Source organism: Cloeon dipterum, chromosome 2 (assembly GCF_949628265.1).
Source record: "Cloeon dipterum chromosome 2, ieCloDipt1.1, whole genome shotgun sequence".
Classification (NCBI taxonomy): domain Eukaryota; kingdom Metazoa; phylum Arthropoda; class Insecta; order Ephemeroptera; family Baetidae; genus Cloeon; species Cloeon dipterum.
In genome coordinates this window covers 15667848-15684384 of record NC_088787.1, presented here as the reverse complement: position 1 = coordinate 15684384, position 16537 = coordinate 15667848, and the positions used below count along the sequence as shown (strand labels likewise).

The 16537-nt window shown below is 40.3% G+C and overlaps 1 protein-coding gene across 8 annotated transcripts in view; it reads right to left on the bottom strand.

The window, feature by feature from the left end:
- Positions 1-5279: 5279 nt before the first annotated feature.
- Positions 5280-16537, bottom strand: part of LOC135937052 (homeotic protein antennapedia-like) — a 101145-nt gene continuing 89887 nt past the window's right edge. For 7 of the 8 annotated variants that reach the window (XM_065480128.1, XM_065480124.1, XM_065480127.1 and 4 more), the window contains 2 exons: positions 14279-15126; positions 5280-8753 (listed from right to left, as the gene is read on the bottom strand). In XM_065480128.1, coding sequence (XP_065336200.1) covers positions 8503-8753; positions 14279-14960 — 933 coding nt within the window. In that variant the 5' untranslated portion in view covers positions 14961-15126 and the 3' untranslated portion in view covers positions 5280-8502. The remainder of the gene's footprint in view (positions 8754-14278; positions 15127-16537) is intronic. The other variant, XM_065480131.1, reaches the window with a different exon arrangement.

The following is a 16537-nucleotide window of genomic DNA, read 5'->3' as shown; positions in this document are numbered from 1 at the left end:
TATTGGTGTACACAACTTTCTACAGTGAAAAGCTTAGCCCTTCCAATCCTTTCTCGTTTGCAAAGTCAGACATTAGCATAGAACAAAAAAAAAGCGGACGCGGATTCGAGCAAAAAGCGTGATTGCCTTGCGCGAAACAATTTCCAAAAAGGTCGACGAGAGGGCATTTGGAATTTTTTCGGCGTTTGCTGTGCGCGCAGTGCCTTCGTCTCTCTGGCAGTCTTTCTTATTTGAAAAGAAAAAAGCAAACGCGACAGGCATGTTTGGTACGATAGAGCATGGAGCATACAGCATCTCTGCCTGCCACCATAGAAGCTACGAAGATTTATTACTTTAGGACCCTGAAAAGCATGTCAGGAAAATAAATAGCAAGAAACGAAGAAGAGAGAGGAGCGAGAGAGAGAGAGAGAGAGAGTTTTCGGGGCCTGAAGTGTCTGTCAGTCTTCTGCTCCTTCTTTCCCTCCTCTCCGAAAAGTTTTTTCTGCCATGCACGAGTTTCAAACCCCCTGAGCACTCTGGCCTGGCCTGCATCACAAACTGCGTGTATAGATTATATCAGGGGGCGAAAAGGGATTTTTGACGCGCCTGCAGAGAATGCAGCAGCCGCTCTGCTGATTACAACATACATGCCCTGCTCAGCTCTCGCAGGAAAAAGAATAACTGCCTGGCTTTTATCCATTAATGCAATGGCAGCGGCGCAATTCATCATCTTATTGATTTTCGCACACACGCAGAAAAGCGGCGGCGAGCTGCCTGCACTAACACGCGGGCGCGTTTAACACTTCATAAAATAAACAGCCCCTTTTACGCTGAAATCCTGATCTTGCAACATTTTGCTGTTGAATAATGGAGCAATAACAAGCGTGCTTTATAAGTTGCACATAACAATTTGAAGCAAAATAAAATAGATCTGGTTGTTCAAAGTGAGATCACAACATATAAACTTCAACTAACATTTATTTTCCAGAAAAAAAGATTATTAAAATAAAAATAATAACACAAATATGAATTACGGGATTCGATTTCTTCATTTAAATGAACTAATTCAAATGATATATTCAATTTAAAACAGTATACAAAATTGTGGACATAATGTTGCTATAATTTAAAATGAAATTCAAAGACATAATTTTACTAGAGTATTATTTTGAAAATTTTAACTGGAGATCAATTTTTGTTTAGCAAAAAGTAAATATTCGACAAGATTATATTGTCTTTTTTCGTTTTATTATTGCAATTTCAATTCGTCCCGCAGGTTATTTTAAAAGTTAATTCTTCGTCTAAAAATATACTGATTAATTGATGGTGTGCAAATCAAGATGCGCAAAAAAGAAGTAACAAAGAGAACAACAGCACAGTAGAGAAAAAAGCAGCGCCGGTTCAAAAGCAGGCGCGCAAGGCGGAGTCACAAATGAGCTCAACATCACTGGTGGCTTTAGTTTCAATTGAATTGAATATTTGTCCTTGTTGGACGTCTTAATTAGACTGTTAAGAAGTAATTAATCTTCGTGCTTTCTGCGCTGGGGTCATTATCATGAGAGCGTATTGTTGCTTATAGAGATTTTGCTTGTGCTGCTGCTGCAGACACACACCAGCTCTGATGATTTCTTACAAGTTTTTTGTCTCGTACTGACGGCGTATTGAATAATTTATAGCCTTTTCTCTTGCTAACGCTGCTGCTGCGGAGCTAGAGCCCATAACGGTTGGGTTATGATCGAAAGAAAACGAGCAAAAAACACACACGCCGCTGTAGTACACATACAAAATATAAAGTATATATGCCCTCGGCCAACGGCAGGCCTCGCTGTGAAAAATGACCTCTGAGCACCGGCAGTGTTAGCCTGCTTGCGATATTTTTTTAATAAGCGAATTCCGAATTGGGTTTATAATTAAAAATTTTACTCTGGACAAAAAATATAAAAGGGGAGGGAGCTTTGAGAGAGAGTTGGTCTGATCAATAGCGGGAAGTGTATTAAATTTGGCCTCTTTTTAGCTATATTAAATTGGAACCAACTATAATTTTAATAATATAAATCAGCCATGAAGATTTTAGAAACGATCTCACTGATAAAAATTTTGCATTTGGTTCCCTGAGATTTAAAGTTTCTAACTGCCTGATTGATTCAGACTTACACAGCAGGCTAAACTCAATTTTCAATATAATTTTGTAACAGCTTGTACATTGATAAATGGACGACTCAGATGTTACCCAGCACAAGCTATTAGAAAATCACAATCGGGTCTCCCAGAAAATGCAGAGAACATTGGGATCCATTATGCTTATTATTGCTGGCACATTATGTTCGTAAATGTATACACACAGCCAGCGGCGGCGGCGGCTTCCTTTCTTTCATTTTCTCTCCGCAACTTCCTCCCTAGCAGTCAGTCAAAAACAGAACAGCAGCAGTCTGCCGTTTGAAAAGCGAGATGTCTGAACAGCTGTAGGAACCGAGCGGAACCAATGATGGTGCACTATGGCTTGGCAGCAGGGGTCTGGCTCTAATTAGAATCCCACAGCCCCTGATGCAAGACGCCGCGACAGAGGAGGAAATGAAGAAAAAACTTGACACTGCTATTGCCTCGCGTGATTGTCGCACAATAAATCATTATCTCCCCGTCCAATTTTAAATTGCGTTACTTTCTGCTACAGGGAACGCGGATGGAAATGCTATCTCTATTTAGATCAACTGCGCGGCTGAAAAAATTAATTTTCGGAGATTTCTAAATAAGAGATGCCATGAAAAATGATTGGTTTTCTGGTACCAACAAATTTATAATATAATGTGTGCGGAGGATTTATTATAAAAATATTTCTCTGCAGCGAGGAGATACTTTTCTATCCCAGTTCAGAGTGAAATGGAAATGATTTCAGTTGATTTACTGGCTCAATTTGAGAATCAATAACGCTTTTACACTTAGCTGGCCAACACATAGGGCGATGCAATGGAACTTTGCTCAAGTCAGTGCGCACTGCAAGTTGATTTCCTTGAAAAAAGGAGCTGTTGGCTCCAACACGCGCGTTTTATTCTCTCTCAACACACACATACTGAAATCCCACCGCAGAAAGCAGCCATTTATTACTTGTATTACGACACCAAACTCAAGAATTCAATTTACAGTCGTTTCCAAGCGAAGCCTCGGACGGAGGCTTTGTTGGAAAGTGCGGTGCTCGCGCGCAGCAAGTCGGCCGGTCGCACGCTCGGTGATGAGAAAATAAACTTTTGCCGCCCGTTCAAGAGGGCTGTTATCATAGTTGGGAATCATTGCTTATTCAATAAGGCCTGCTCAATACCGTCGCACAGCCAGCTCATCGATTTCGACTGTCATACTCGCAAAGTTTTATGGCCTCGGAAATGAACCGATCCTGCCCGGCACACACAAAACTCACTCGGCGGCTCGGCTGCCCGGCCATTTATTACCCGCAATCTCGAGCAGCAGATCCCGGAGAAGAGGAGCTGCCGCCGACTCAAAAGTCAAAATAATATTCCAATTAACGAGCGTGCATAAATTATGCTCTCGGCTTCCAGCGGCCGTCTTAAGAGGGCAGCAAAAACCGAGCGCGCCGTTATGAGTGAATCAAGAGAGCCGTGTGCCACCACCACTGCTCTACTCATTTTTTATCCTGCCACGCGTGTCCTGAAGTAATTTGTCCTAATCACCCGCGCGTCCAATGTGCGCGGGGCCACGGCAAGCCCCTCCCCACCCCCTGGCAGCAGCATTGACGCCGACTGACAGGGACAAAGTGTCAGGGTGGAGTTTTCCGCGCAAGGTGCGGCCTTCACCCCCCTCAAGCCGCTCTACGGCGGCAGCGGAGGCGGCAGGGAATCCATGGCTCGCTGTCGCTGGCCCGACGGTGGCTCACACTCGCGTTCATAATCAAAACAAGTTATTTGCTCTGTCAAAACAAACATCTCAATTATTGCTGTTTGTTCGCGCGAGAGCGGGTGCAATTAAAAAGTCGTTAAGATGCACACGCGCAAAAATTAATAGCGGTGCGGAAAGCGACCGAACGGTGACGATTCATCATCATCTCTGCGCTCTCTCGCTCTGCTTGCCCTGCGCTAATGCCTCTTTATTGCTAATTTTAATACGGTCGCGGATAATTTATCGGCATGCGTAAACGGACGCGACCGAATTATGCGCGATGCTCTGCCAGGCCTGCGTCGGTGAAATAATTAACAGATTCAAATTAAATAACGGGTCCACCTGCTAGGCCTAGTAATCAAGATTTATTGTCCGGAATTAAGCGGCAGCGGAACGTGTGCCGCCAGGCAGCGAATTTGTTTATTAACCCCGCTGTAATTAAAGGTTCCACGGCCGGAAAAACATCTTGGCATACCTGCGATATGCAATAAAGCAGCTCGGTTGGAGGGAAAATAAAAAATCTAGCTCACAAATTTAAGGTTAACAGTGTGCTCTAATTAAAATTATTACCACATCGCAATCGTTTTCGTGTGTTGACAAAAAATCAAATATTTTGAAAATATTATATAAAATAATCAAGATCAGTTAGTGCTGGATTGGATTCCCGCTCGTGCACGTGCGTTGTCTGATATTGTATCATTAAGCGCTAAACCCTTTGCTTCGGCTGTTCATTCAACTTTTATGATACACATTACGGTATGGTGTGTGGTACTGCATTTCGAGCTTTTGCTTCTGCTGGTTAGAGCAACAGGCTGTTTAAATGTGCACAACTATAAATTTGCCCCCTTCCCCCACGAAACCAACCCGCAGCAGCTCCACTTTTACCCTTTTCCCAACCAACAACACACCGCGCCAGCAGCACGCGTGGTGCATTCCTTCGAAACAGGTTTGCGAATCGCTGCCACTACAAATTGGCGACGCAAGCAAAAAAGTGCTCGCACTCAAGCGCAGTGCCAGATTCCGAAGCAATTAATCAAGCCCGCAAGTCCTTAAATAAAATATAAAAACGCTTCGGCGAGATCGATTGAAAAAGGGAGAATGAAATAAACGTGAGTCGATTTGGCTTTTATTTTATTTTGGCCTCGCGTGCGAAATCGATGAAAAGTAACGAACGCGGATTCGGCGACGATAACTCTCGTACCAGAGGCTGACGGCTCGATACAGCAGCGTCAAACAACGAGGCGGAGCTGCACGCTTCTATTTTCGGTCTTATTTCATCTTTACATAAGGCTGACGGCACGCCTACCTCTCTGCCATTTAAACTGGCTCGCGATGGATATGAGAAATTAAATTGCCGCAACTACCAAAGCCGGACTGACGCCGGCGGGATCAGTTTGAATGAAAAAGAACAGCTCTAAGCTTTTGTATACAAGTTAGGGGTTTTATTTGTGATTTTTCGTGGATATACAGACGGATAATCAGAATAATTATATAATTGTAGCGGTGATCTATCGTCAATAGATGAAATGTTTTGCTTTGCTCGTTAAAGTACATTCTCTTTTTGTCGCTTTTTGGTTGCTTTTGTGTCAAAACATTTTGTTCGGGACCATAGAAATAGAGACTTTTTCGTAGTACTTTGTGTGTCGTCTATCGGTACGTATATCTGAGGTATTGTTGCAACACTACAGATTCTACTGTTGGAAAAACTCAATAATTTAAATAACCATGTCAACTGCTTTCCGTCTACATGAGAGTAATTGTAATGTACACTTTAAATATTTTTCCTTACGTGACGCATTTTCACTTTTCCATTTTTATTAAAAAGCAGAGAAATCATAAATTTTTATATTTATTATGCAATATTTATTTCAATATGAGATCATGTTTTTATTAATCCATTGTAATTACATTTCGCTAATAAGGGCTAATCTCCTGTGCTACTTTCACTGCATAGCTAATATTTTGCCAGTTATTCTCTCGAGGAACACTGATCTCAGGCAAACTATTTACAATTAATGATACAAAGTATTTCTCTGTTCGTACAAGAGACCAGCTGTTCCTACAGGCGTTGTCAAGATAAGCGCGACTTTCGCAACATTCATCTAAATTTTATGCTTAAATCAATAATTGTGTTGTGCGCGAAATAATTTATGTCCTCTTTTCCTGGGAAACACGGACGTGAAGTGACTTTTATTTGTCAATCAAATCATCTCCGCTTCGTCCATAAGTGTACGATGTGTGGAAAATAAAAGGGGCATTATGGCGCAATGAAAAATTTATTTTTATGCTTGGGTTGATAACCTTTGGGCATCATTTATTCTCGCATCTTATCGCAATTATCAATAAAACTCAACAAAATAATATTCAGTTATAAAATCAATATAATATGTAAAAGGGTATCCTCTTGAATATACCACACAAAACAAAAATGCGGTCAAAATTTAACACACATTGTATAAACAACACCTCATAAAAATGGATCCTCATTGTGAAAATTATCGTGCTGGTTCATTCTATATTTTTGTTCCGTGAATGACTTTGTGCTGGTGCTTTAGTATTTTCAAGTGTATAGATTTTTTTTTCTAAAATGAAAGAGCCACGTATACTGCTGTATCAATGGTGATCGTATAGTTTTATTTAAACTGAGATGCACGTATTAAGAAATTGAATTAAACAATTTGCAGCTCTTGTTGTGCAAATTTACGCGATTGTGGTGAATTATTTTTAATTATTACAGGTTAATATCAAATAGTACGTATATCATATTCCATTTCAGTCTTTGCTTGTGTTCATTATATTTTACATTTGCAGGGAAATTAAACGAGAGAGTTAATTAATCAATTAAAGGTGAAAGCAAAGCGGTAGGTGGTTAATTATCCAAGATGAGCAGAAGCAGTTAGATCAAATTGCGCGTGCAAGCCCTTAATTTTCAACGCGGTGAGTGTCGCTATTGTCATTTTGGCTGCAAGCGCGTTTCCTCATTAAATTATAATATTATATGCGCTGCTGCTGGTGCCATTTCGCCAATATGACTTCATTAGTAACACTCAATGGGCATTTGATGCGCATGCACGTTTATTCGTGTATACATGTCAAGTATAATTTGATTGACTGCTCGTGAAGCTTTAATTAATTCATTGAGGTTAATGTAAAGTCGATTAATAAACCATTTTGTTAATGAGGATATGAGAACCGAGTCCAAATAGCAAAAAGCAGGGAATTTCTCCCAGTGCCAAGTGCTAAAAAATAAGCAACATAATATCAAAAGGATCACACACGTACATTTTTGGAGCTTAGAGTTTTTGTCTAGATTGTGAGATTTCAATTTTAGATATTTCTTGTATCACCTGTTCAAAAGATGAGAAAGTTGTCTGAAAGGTTTTAGTGTTTTTATAGCATATAGAGAGCAGTTAACCTTTCCGTGAATATTATCCACACAACACACAACAAATTTTAGTCATTAAATTTAATTACGAGAGGATGGGACAGAAACAGACATTTACTTTAAATGTAGAAGCTTTCATTATCAAATAATCAATCGCGGCACATTTTCTCTGGTCAAAATAGTTTCCGTTTTTATATATGAAATTTATGATTCCTGAACTGCAATTTACGTATTTTTGTTTGTGGAGTATTCAATAAATATTATTTTTCCCAAACATATCGCGCTGTCCTTAACATCACCACTGTCATGATAAATATATTTTGCAACACCGACACGACACTTTTTCTTCTGTTTTTTTTCATATAGTTATTTCATCTTTTTAAAACTAATTACACATTCAATAGTATGCGTATAAACTTATAGTAATTTAAACCATTCAATCATCACCAAAGTGCACGCGTTGCTCTAGAATTAAAATCCCTAATTGAGTATTTTGGAGCACTTGGTGCTGTTAATTGTTTGACTCATGCGGAATTTCATTAAATAATTTAGGGGCCTCTTTAGCAAATCGATATAATGATGATCAATTGGCTAACAATAGAAATAAAAATCCTGAGTACTCACATCATCCTTTTGTGCAGACACAACTTGCAATATCCAATGCTGTCGTGGCTGTGACATTTTGAACAATTCGCGCAGAATTAATTTAAGAGACACCAGCAAGATTTCACATAAAAGCACTCTGCTAAAGCAAAAACACCATCACTTAATAGATAAGATAGTTCGTTTAAGAGTCGCTTTAAATTAATATTTAATCATGATTTGACACTTCATCTTCTTTCTTCTCGATTCACTTTTTTTTAAAAAAAGTCTAGCATGTTTTTAATTTTTATTTATCACCGCAAGTTCCTTGTTCATTTTTGGGGGTTGGAGGAAACTGTATACTTTTTACAGCTCTACACGGACAGACGGGGGACTCGTGAGTGTCACATTACTTCTCAATTGTACTCATTTAGCAACACAGCTGAATTATGTAATTATGATACATAAAAACAAATCATAAATTACAAAAAAATCATCTTCAATGGTAATCTAAGCCCTTTATATTTGGTTGCAAAAGAAAACGCCCGCAATCTTTCCGTGTTGCGGGTGAATCTGCTCATTTGGTTGACTCTTGTTAACTAATTTGCGATAATTTACATTTAATATATAAGACTCTATATATCAGGGGGTGGGTGGGCGGGGGAGCTCTGTTACTGGGGGGAGTCTGGAGGGGTAGCGTCCATTCCGTCGTGTTGTGAGCCCGAGTCCGACTTGGACTTGTTCTCCTTTTTCCACTTCATGCGCCTGTTCTGGAACCAAATCTTGATTTGCCGTTCTGTCAGGCAGAGAGCGTGTGCAATTTCGATGCGACGACGTCTCGTCAGGTAACGATTGAAATGGAACTCCTTTTCCAACTCGAGGGTTTGGTACCTCGTGTATGTCTGACGGCCTCGCTTCCGTTCTGAAACAATAAACACAAACGTATCAAAATATTTGACTTGTTAAGGCATGTTGTGTTTAATGATTACAATTCTACTAGAACGCTGTCTACTACTCAGATTAGAAAACATGCAAATTACACAATTATTTTAATTAAAAATATATATCAAATTGTAATGTATTGGTGTAAATTCAAACGATGAATTTTCCACGAAGGTTAAAATTCAATTGGTATCTCATGTGTTTGATTCTATGTAGTTTCGCAAGAATTTATTAAAATATGGCAAGAAATAAATAAAAGCTTTTTACTTTTCGCTGCTTGAGTATTAAGTTTTTAAAAACTCATTTATTTGATAAAAGTTTCTTAAAAATTCATCCTCAAGTGCAGGAGACACTCAGATTTTCACGATTTTAACACTAAAAGTTTTAAATGTTCACATTTTTTATTACGAATTTAATATTATTTACATAGAAAATTAATTAATTTAATAAAATCATATTCAACCAAAACTTTCATTTCAGTTGATTCTAATTCTGAAAGAAAATAAATTCTGTTTGGCATTCACGAGAAACCTTGATAACAACAAGAAGCTCGGATTTCCATTTTAAAATTTCCTCGTTTAAATCCTTGAGTGGTCATTATTCATTTTATATTAGAAAGGCATATAAATCATGTTTCAGATTTCAAATGTGTGTGCGTTGATATAGGAAACGCAGTCACACACAGAGCACTTTATGAATAATTTTCACTTCGACTGTGTGTCACAGGATCTGGTCGCGCGAGAGACTAAATTATGGAGCAGGCACGCACGTATTGATTTACGGCGCCATTTCCTTATTATTTTCACATCATAATAAATTACCCTCGGCGCACAGAATTTCGCCGGCGAGCTCTCGCTTTTGTCGCTGCCGAGAATTACGCCGCGTTTAATTTTAATGAGCTGCCCTGATTGACTTGTTATTTGATGACGTCACCTGATTAATTTAATATAAAACGAGTATCCGCGCATGGAGCCGCATTGTGTACTTGCAAGCTCGTTGTATAAAAATAAGTTAGTCAAACCGGTAACCGGCGGCTTTGATTTATTTTTCCACAATTGCAGCGGCGTAAATTACATTACAAAGGAATCCGAACGCGACAAAAAGCGGGCAAATGCATACAGGGAATTGTCGCTTGCTCCGCTGCAACAGCCGTTTGCAGAAAAAAGCCACTTTCCATTTTTGTAAATTGTCGCGCGCGCGTGTGTCCTATGCCGTCCTCTATATCTTATATCGCCGAACGTTTGTACCTGAACCGCCGCAAGGCAATTAATTAACTGCTCTCTCCTTTAGCTGAGACGTGCTTTTGCTGAGGCAGGCTCGTTTTTTGAGTTTTAATTACACGTGTTTCCTGCCGCACGCATCTTTTTGCCAGGCTTGCTAAAAAATCACCCGCCTGCGTTTCATGCATGTGAATTAAGCGCAACTGCTCCAGGGAATTCATCTTTCTGACTCTGCAAACTGGCCCCTGATTAATTTTGCTGTAGTTACCTTCATGTAAACTACCTTTAAATTACAAAAATCATTTACCTTTTGGTAACATTTTCAATATTCTTCTGAATGTTCTATACATGTTGAGCAAAAAGGGAAATCGGTATTCTTGCAAACTAAATGTAACGAGCAAATATAAACCATAACTTTAATAATCCAAAACATTTATTTCAAACAATAAAATAATGTAAAGATTTAATTAAATAGTAAATTGAGCGAAAAAAATGGCCAGAAAAGTTATAAGAAAGAAGTAAGCCCTTAATCCATTATAACGTGATATGGAAAACAAGAAATGCGACTAAACTTTTGACTAAACAAAAACATGTTATAAAAGGCAAAGTTAAGCGAGCAACCGTTTTCATTTCGATCGTTCCCGAAGTTGGCTGCCACTTTTCTAATCCCCGAATGAGGGCATTATACGCGCGCCAAAGACGCGCATCCCCTGCTCTAGTCGTCGGCTTTTTATATACGCATGCAAACGGCCTCGCCAGCTCCGCCGCTACGCAGATGATGAGGCGAAGGGAAATTTAAAAACTTTTGCAAACATCACGGAAAGCCATTTATCATCGTCACTCGGCTATTTTTTGACAGGGCACAATTTTCCCCGCCGCCACCCTGTTCTCTGCGCGCGCGATTAAAAACACCGCCGGCTGGCTGCTATGGTTTGAGCCTCCCTGCGCGCAATTCGGCATGCCCTCCACGAACACGCACTCTCTGTGCGCCCCGAAATTTCATTACTGTGCCCGCGCGAAAAACGCAAACACGGACGGGACGATTTTTATTTCTGAATTTGCGGATTGACCATCGATCTGCATGGAAATTGAAGCCGACGAGCGCGCTGCCGGGGATGAAATGTATTAAGCGGAGGTTTGATGATCGAGCCCTTTTGGCGGCTGCTGTTTCATATTAGAATTGCCGGGCGATATTTGCAATTCCAGCAAGCCGCAGAGCAGACCGCACATTTGCACTGCTCCCTTGGGACCGGCGAGCAACAGGAGGCCCATAAACAGAGCCACCCCTATGCACACATATACACGCGCGCCCGCCCGCCCGCTCAAGTGCAGTCTGTGTGTCGCGCGCGGCCAAATCTCTGCCAAGCATCTCAAAGATGCATAACTCCTGCTCGAGGAAAAAACACAACATGATGCACTAAATCAGCTACTTCCACCATGAGCGTGCACTCAAGTGTCCCGATTTTGTTGGGATACCACTTTTATGTAGGTTTATCTTGTAGTTATTAGTGTTATAAGAAACAAGTACAATACGCAAATTAAATCATTAGAAAGGACACCATTAAATGATCAATATTTTTTTTTTAAGAATTGCCTAATGTAAACTTTGTATTTAAAATTTGAAAACATTTTAAAGAAATATTCGTCACGATGACATGATCAATCAAACTGGTTTCAAAGAATATTTTTATTCATTTTATAATTTTTGACTTGAAAAATTGAAATAAATTTTTGTCATTTCTAATATTTGGTCTGGTCAATCAGATAATTTGATTGCGGAATGATTAAAGAAAACCGTAAAGCATGAAGCTTATAGTATCTTTTAAAGCCTCTACTTATTTTCATTGGACTCGTGGTACTATTTGAACTCCTATCCTGCTGCATATGCAACCGGTAAGTCTTTCGTGTTTCGCAGGAAGCACAACCCGATTTCAACTTTTAAAAGAAGATTCGCTTCTGGACGAGATGTTCCTAAACAACTTTTTACAATATGTCAGCGTTAATTGTAAATTTTCATAGTTTGACAAAATCTCTCAGATAAATAACTTACTCATAATACATGGTATAACATAATTGGATTGATCAATTAATAGGACAGATTATTTATTCAAGTGTGCAATTATTCAACAAGTTTGTTGAAATAAGTTAGTGGTTTAACTAAATTTGACAACAAATTTAAAATAGTTTTTATTTAGTGGTTTAAAAAAAATTATTGTGGAAATATGAATCCAAATTAAATTAAATAAGATATACAATTTGTAATGTTTAAAAAGTTTTTAATAAAGCTTGCAAAATATTGCAAATTTTATAACCACTTATTGTGGAAAGGAAAATTGTCGGTAGAGCGTGTTTGGATAGAATTAATCAGAGGAAGGCCGGACGCGGACAAACAAGTGAATTGTTCATGCCGCTACATATAAGAGTGATTGCGGCCGGCGCTGCGTCCATTTGAGGTGAAATAAAACAATTGGGGTGCGGGGAGCACACAGCGTGCAGAAGCCGGCCTGCCTGCCTTCTCCGCTGGAGCAGGCAGGAATAAGTGCGCGGCGCTCGAGGCAGAGCGCAATAATTCACAGCACTTAACCCCAGCAGCAGACGCATTAAGAAAAGAGGCAGGCGACAATTAGACGAGAACAAGCCCATTAAGATTTGCGCCCTCAGATAAAACTTGGGCCCACTCAGCGGCTCCAATCTGCGAGAGTGTTTATGTGCCGTCCCCAAAAGATCCCGAGCAGCTCCCTAATGAAATTAAAACTTGTCTAACCTTTTGCGTTTCTTCAATTTCGGGTGGCAACTTGAGAAGAAGCAGAGTTGTGCTCGCGACACATGACCAAACAACACTGACCAGCACCATGCAAATGTATACACCAGTATTGTACGCCTGGAGTGACCTTGCGCTGCCTTTACTATTTGTGACTCGCGCCTTTATTTTTGTTTGTATCCAACGATTCGATGCGCCTCGCCACGAGAACAATCATCGGTGGCGAGCAGGGTGGTATTATGCTCTAGGCTTTTTGGGGAAGCGATACAATCAAAGGTCAGTGATATGTGTCCTTCCTTTGAGAGCATACATATCAACCCTGCGGGGATGGGACTTTTTTTAAAAAGAAACATCCAAGCAGCGGCTCTTTGAACCAATTCAATACAATGGTCCTAAAAAAACAAGTGGCAGTGACAAATAATAATTTTTTAGCCGCATTTTTTCGATTTTTTTGTTCCCTCTTTTTTAATTGGTTAAATAAGAGATATTTATATAGAGAAAAATGAACATAATCATCATTCATCCTCGGTGTATATAGGAAGATATGGAATTAAAAATGATATTTAATGTTCATCCAGGGCTTGCTGCACAAAGATGTAGCAGATATTATTAATTATTAATACTGAATTGATTGACTGATTTAATTTTCCCCTCTGTTGTAAAAAAAGAAGATATTTATTTGTTTTTTGTTGTTATTCGGACCGTGGGGATGTATCCGCAATAAAATTACTGTGAATCTAAAATGCTTTCATTTAGAATTATTAATTCCAATTTAATTAATTTGTCAAATCACAGACTCTTCCACGTGAAAGGTCTGAAACTGAAAATGTATTCATATTTTCAAAAACATCATAGGGTAATGGCAATTTAACCGCATAAATTTAATTAAAAATTTGTTCCAACGTGAAGCTACTAAAACTGCAGCTATGCAAGCTGCCAAGTTGGCGGCTTCGTGGTGCCAAAGAGCGGCTGCTTCTCTGAATGCAAGCTGTGTGTGTGTGTGTGTGCGCATCTTCACATCATGCACGTGGATGGGTGACTCTTTTAAGAAAGAAATAAAAGATGACCTTCTCCTTATGGAAGTTAAAAATAGCCTGTCCAGCCTGTATGCCCTTATTATGTAAGAGGGTGCAAAGAATGATCTTCCGAACACGCACACTGAGGAGCGCCAACAAAAGATGACCTTTCCTGTGTTCTCGAAGCAGCTAGCGCAGCTAGTATCAGGAAGAGAGTCAAAAAATCAGGAAACAAAACATTAAAGCGTCTCTACAACTGAGAGGGAATTTGTTTTGTTGCACGGTCTTTTGTGTAGATGCATTTTTTTTAGCTAAAAAATACTCCTGCTCCAAGAGATCAATAAACCCAGATCGCCTATAGATTCCTGCGTTTTTTTATTTTGCCAGAAAGAAAACATTGAGGAAAAAAGGAGACAAAATTTAACAAATTATTGTTTTTTTATATTTTTTTGAGGAACAAAATTGGAAGTGAACCTATACTATTAATAAAATATGGTAAAGATATTACCAAACTTACCAAACTGACTCCTCATCCAAGGGTAGAGAGGGCTGGGAAGGTTGGCAGAGGAGTTGTTGGTCTGTTGCTGAGGGGGCGTGTGCTGCTGCGGGGGATGCTGGAGCTGATTGTTGTGCGGTGGCTGGTGCACCTGGTGAGGGATCTGCTGGGGCTGCTGGGCAACATTATTGTACTGCACCATGTGTGCCTGCTGGCCCATGTGGTGCTGGCCCATGTGCTGGGGGTGCATGCCCGGGGGGCTTTCGGGGGGCATCTGCTGCGTGACGGCGGCGTTGGCCTGCAGCTTGCAGCTCGAGTACTGCACGGGGGTGGTCTGTTGGGGCATGTGGGCCCCACCCATGGTGGGCGAGTTGGGTCTGTATCCGGCGTTGGTGTTGTCCACCAACAGTCCGACGGCGCCGTTTTGGGCCGTTTGGCCCGTCTGGGTGCCGTAGTAACCCGCGGCTCTGATGTCCAGCCTGTCATAGGGCGGGAAACGGGGGTAAGGCATGCCCGGCGGCGGTTGGCCCGCCGCCGGGGGCCCGCCATAGTGGTTGGGGATGCCCTGGCGTAGGCTGGGGTCGCACGAGGGGTCCGAGTTGACCTGTGCACCCTGGTGGGCAGCGGCTGCGTAGTGGTCGGGGGTGCCGTTACGAAGGTCGGGGATGTACGAGTTTGCGAAGTAGGAACTCATCCTAAATGGCACCACTAGTCACTAGAACTACGTTCAACAACACTGCTGAATGTCTGAGCGTTTTTTGAAAATGTCTTTCAGTCGGGGACCGTCACTGGGGGTCAGTGCCAGTGGCCTTCTGGATGCTCAACGCTGCTGCTGCTGCGTCCAGATGAGGCATCTGATCCTGCAACAATAAATTTTCAAATTAATATGTGACCAACTTGATCGCAGTATATTTATGTAGCAATTTTCATCTTGTTCGAGTTCTTAAATTATGAGCTATTTTAATCTGAAAACGAATTCAATAATTTATTATAAACCTCTGGTGAAGATTAGACAAGTAGAAGATTTCAAGCCATATGAAATTATTAATGAAACTGACAGAAGAATTAAATACAGCTTTCTTAGTGTGCAGCAAGCTGTTAATTTTTCCATATTTCCACAGAAATATGGAAAATATGCCCAGTTACACGTAGTACCTAGATTTTCGGGAAAAATTGTATGCAGCTCACGCAGCCAAAATTTTTTTAAATTTATACCGCAAAAATGATGGTAGCTGCAGTTGAATGATGCATTTTGAACTCTCCTCACTATTGCCGATCAGGCGACAGACTGATCTATACTGAAAAGTCACAAATAGCAGCTTTACCTGAGCATTATACATGTTTGTTCAAATAATAAAAGCTAGCTCCACCCTCAGCCATTTATATAAATTGCCAATGCAATATTCGTATTTGTCACTTATTGTGGCAACTATTGACAGTCGTTTACTCAACGCCTAAAAATTTGTTCAAAATAATATATTATACCTTTCAAGCTTATATTCAATGGCCTTTTTGTTGCCGATTTTGCTATAGGAGGAGCAGGAAACGCGGATGCAAACAGAGTTTGGAATTAGATTCGCTCCTTTATAAAAATTACCGCGCGATTCAAACCACGCTTATAATAATCCCTCTGTTTGTGCAAATGCCGGGGGAGCAAAGCGAGAATCAATGGAGGCGTTGATTTGATAAAAAAAATATGCTGCCTGAGAATGTTTCCAAGAAAAAAATCCGAAGGCACTAGCGCACTTCTCAAACAATGGATGCGGCTTTGCGGATTTCATCCTGCCAGCCAACAACTGTAAAAGCAAGCTTGTTGCAACACACTTGAATATTATTCATATATTATTTTATGCAAAGGCCATAATTTTCCCTCGGACACAATGCATTCAGCCTGGCACAATCTGGCGAGCAGCAGCCTCTGGCAGCACTTAATTTGCAATCATTAAACGGCGGATAATCGGCGTTATTATTCCGCTGGGCGAGTCAATACGAACAATAAATTATGCTTGCAATGCGAACGCGAATTAGCATTTTTCTCAAGAGCAAGGTGAGAGACGCTGGGTGTGATTCAGTCATGGTTTAATTGTGTGAAAGCGAAGAGCCCCCTTTTATAAAATAATAAATTGCAGCGTGATTTATTTAATTCGTCCATCGCTTGAGAAAATAATGACATAAATAATAACACTCACGACCCATAGCGTGGATGCCGATAATTATCGTTTATGCTACATTGAGATACTCTGTTGCACTTCATTTATTTAATCGCAGGTC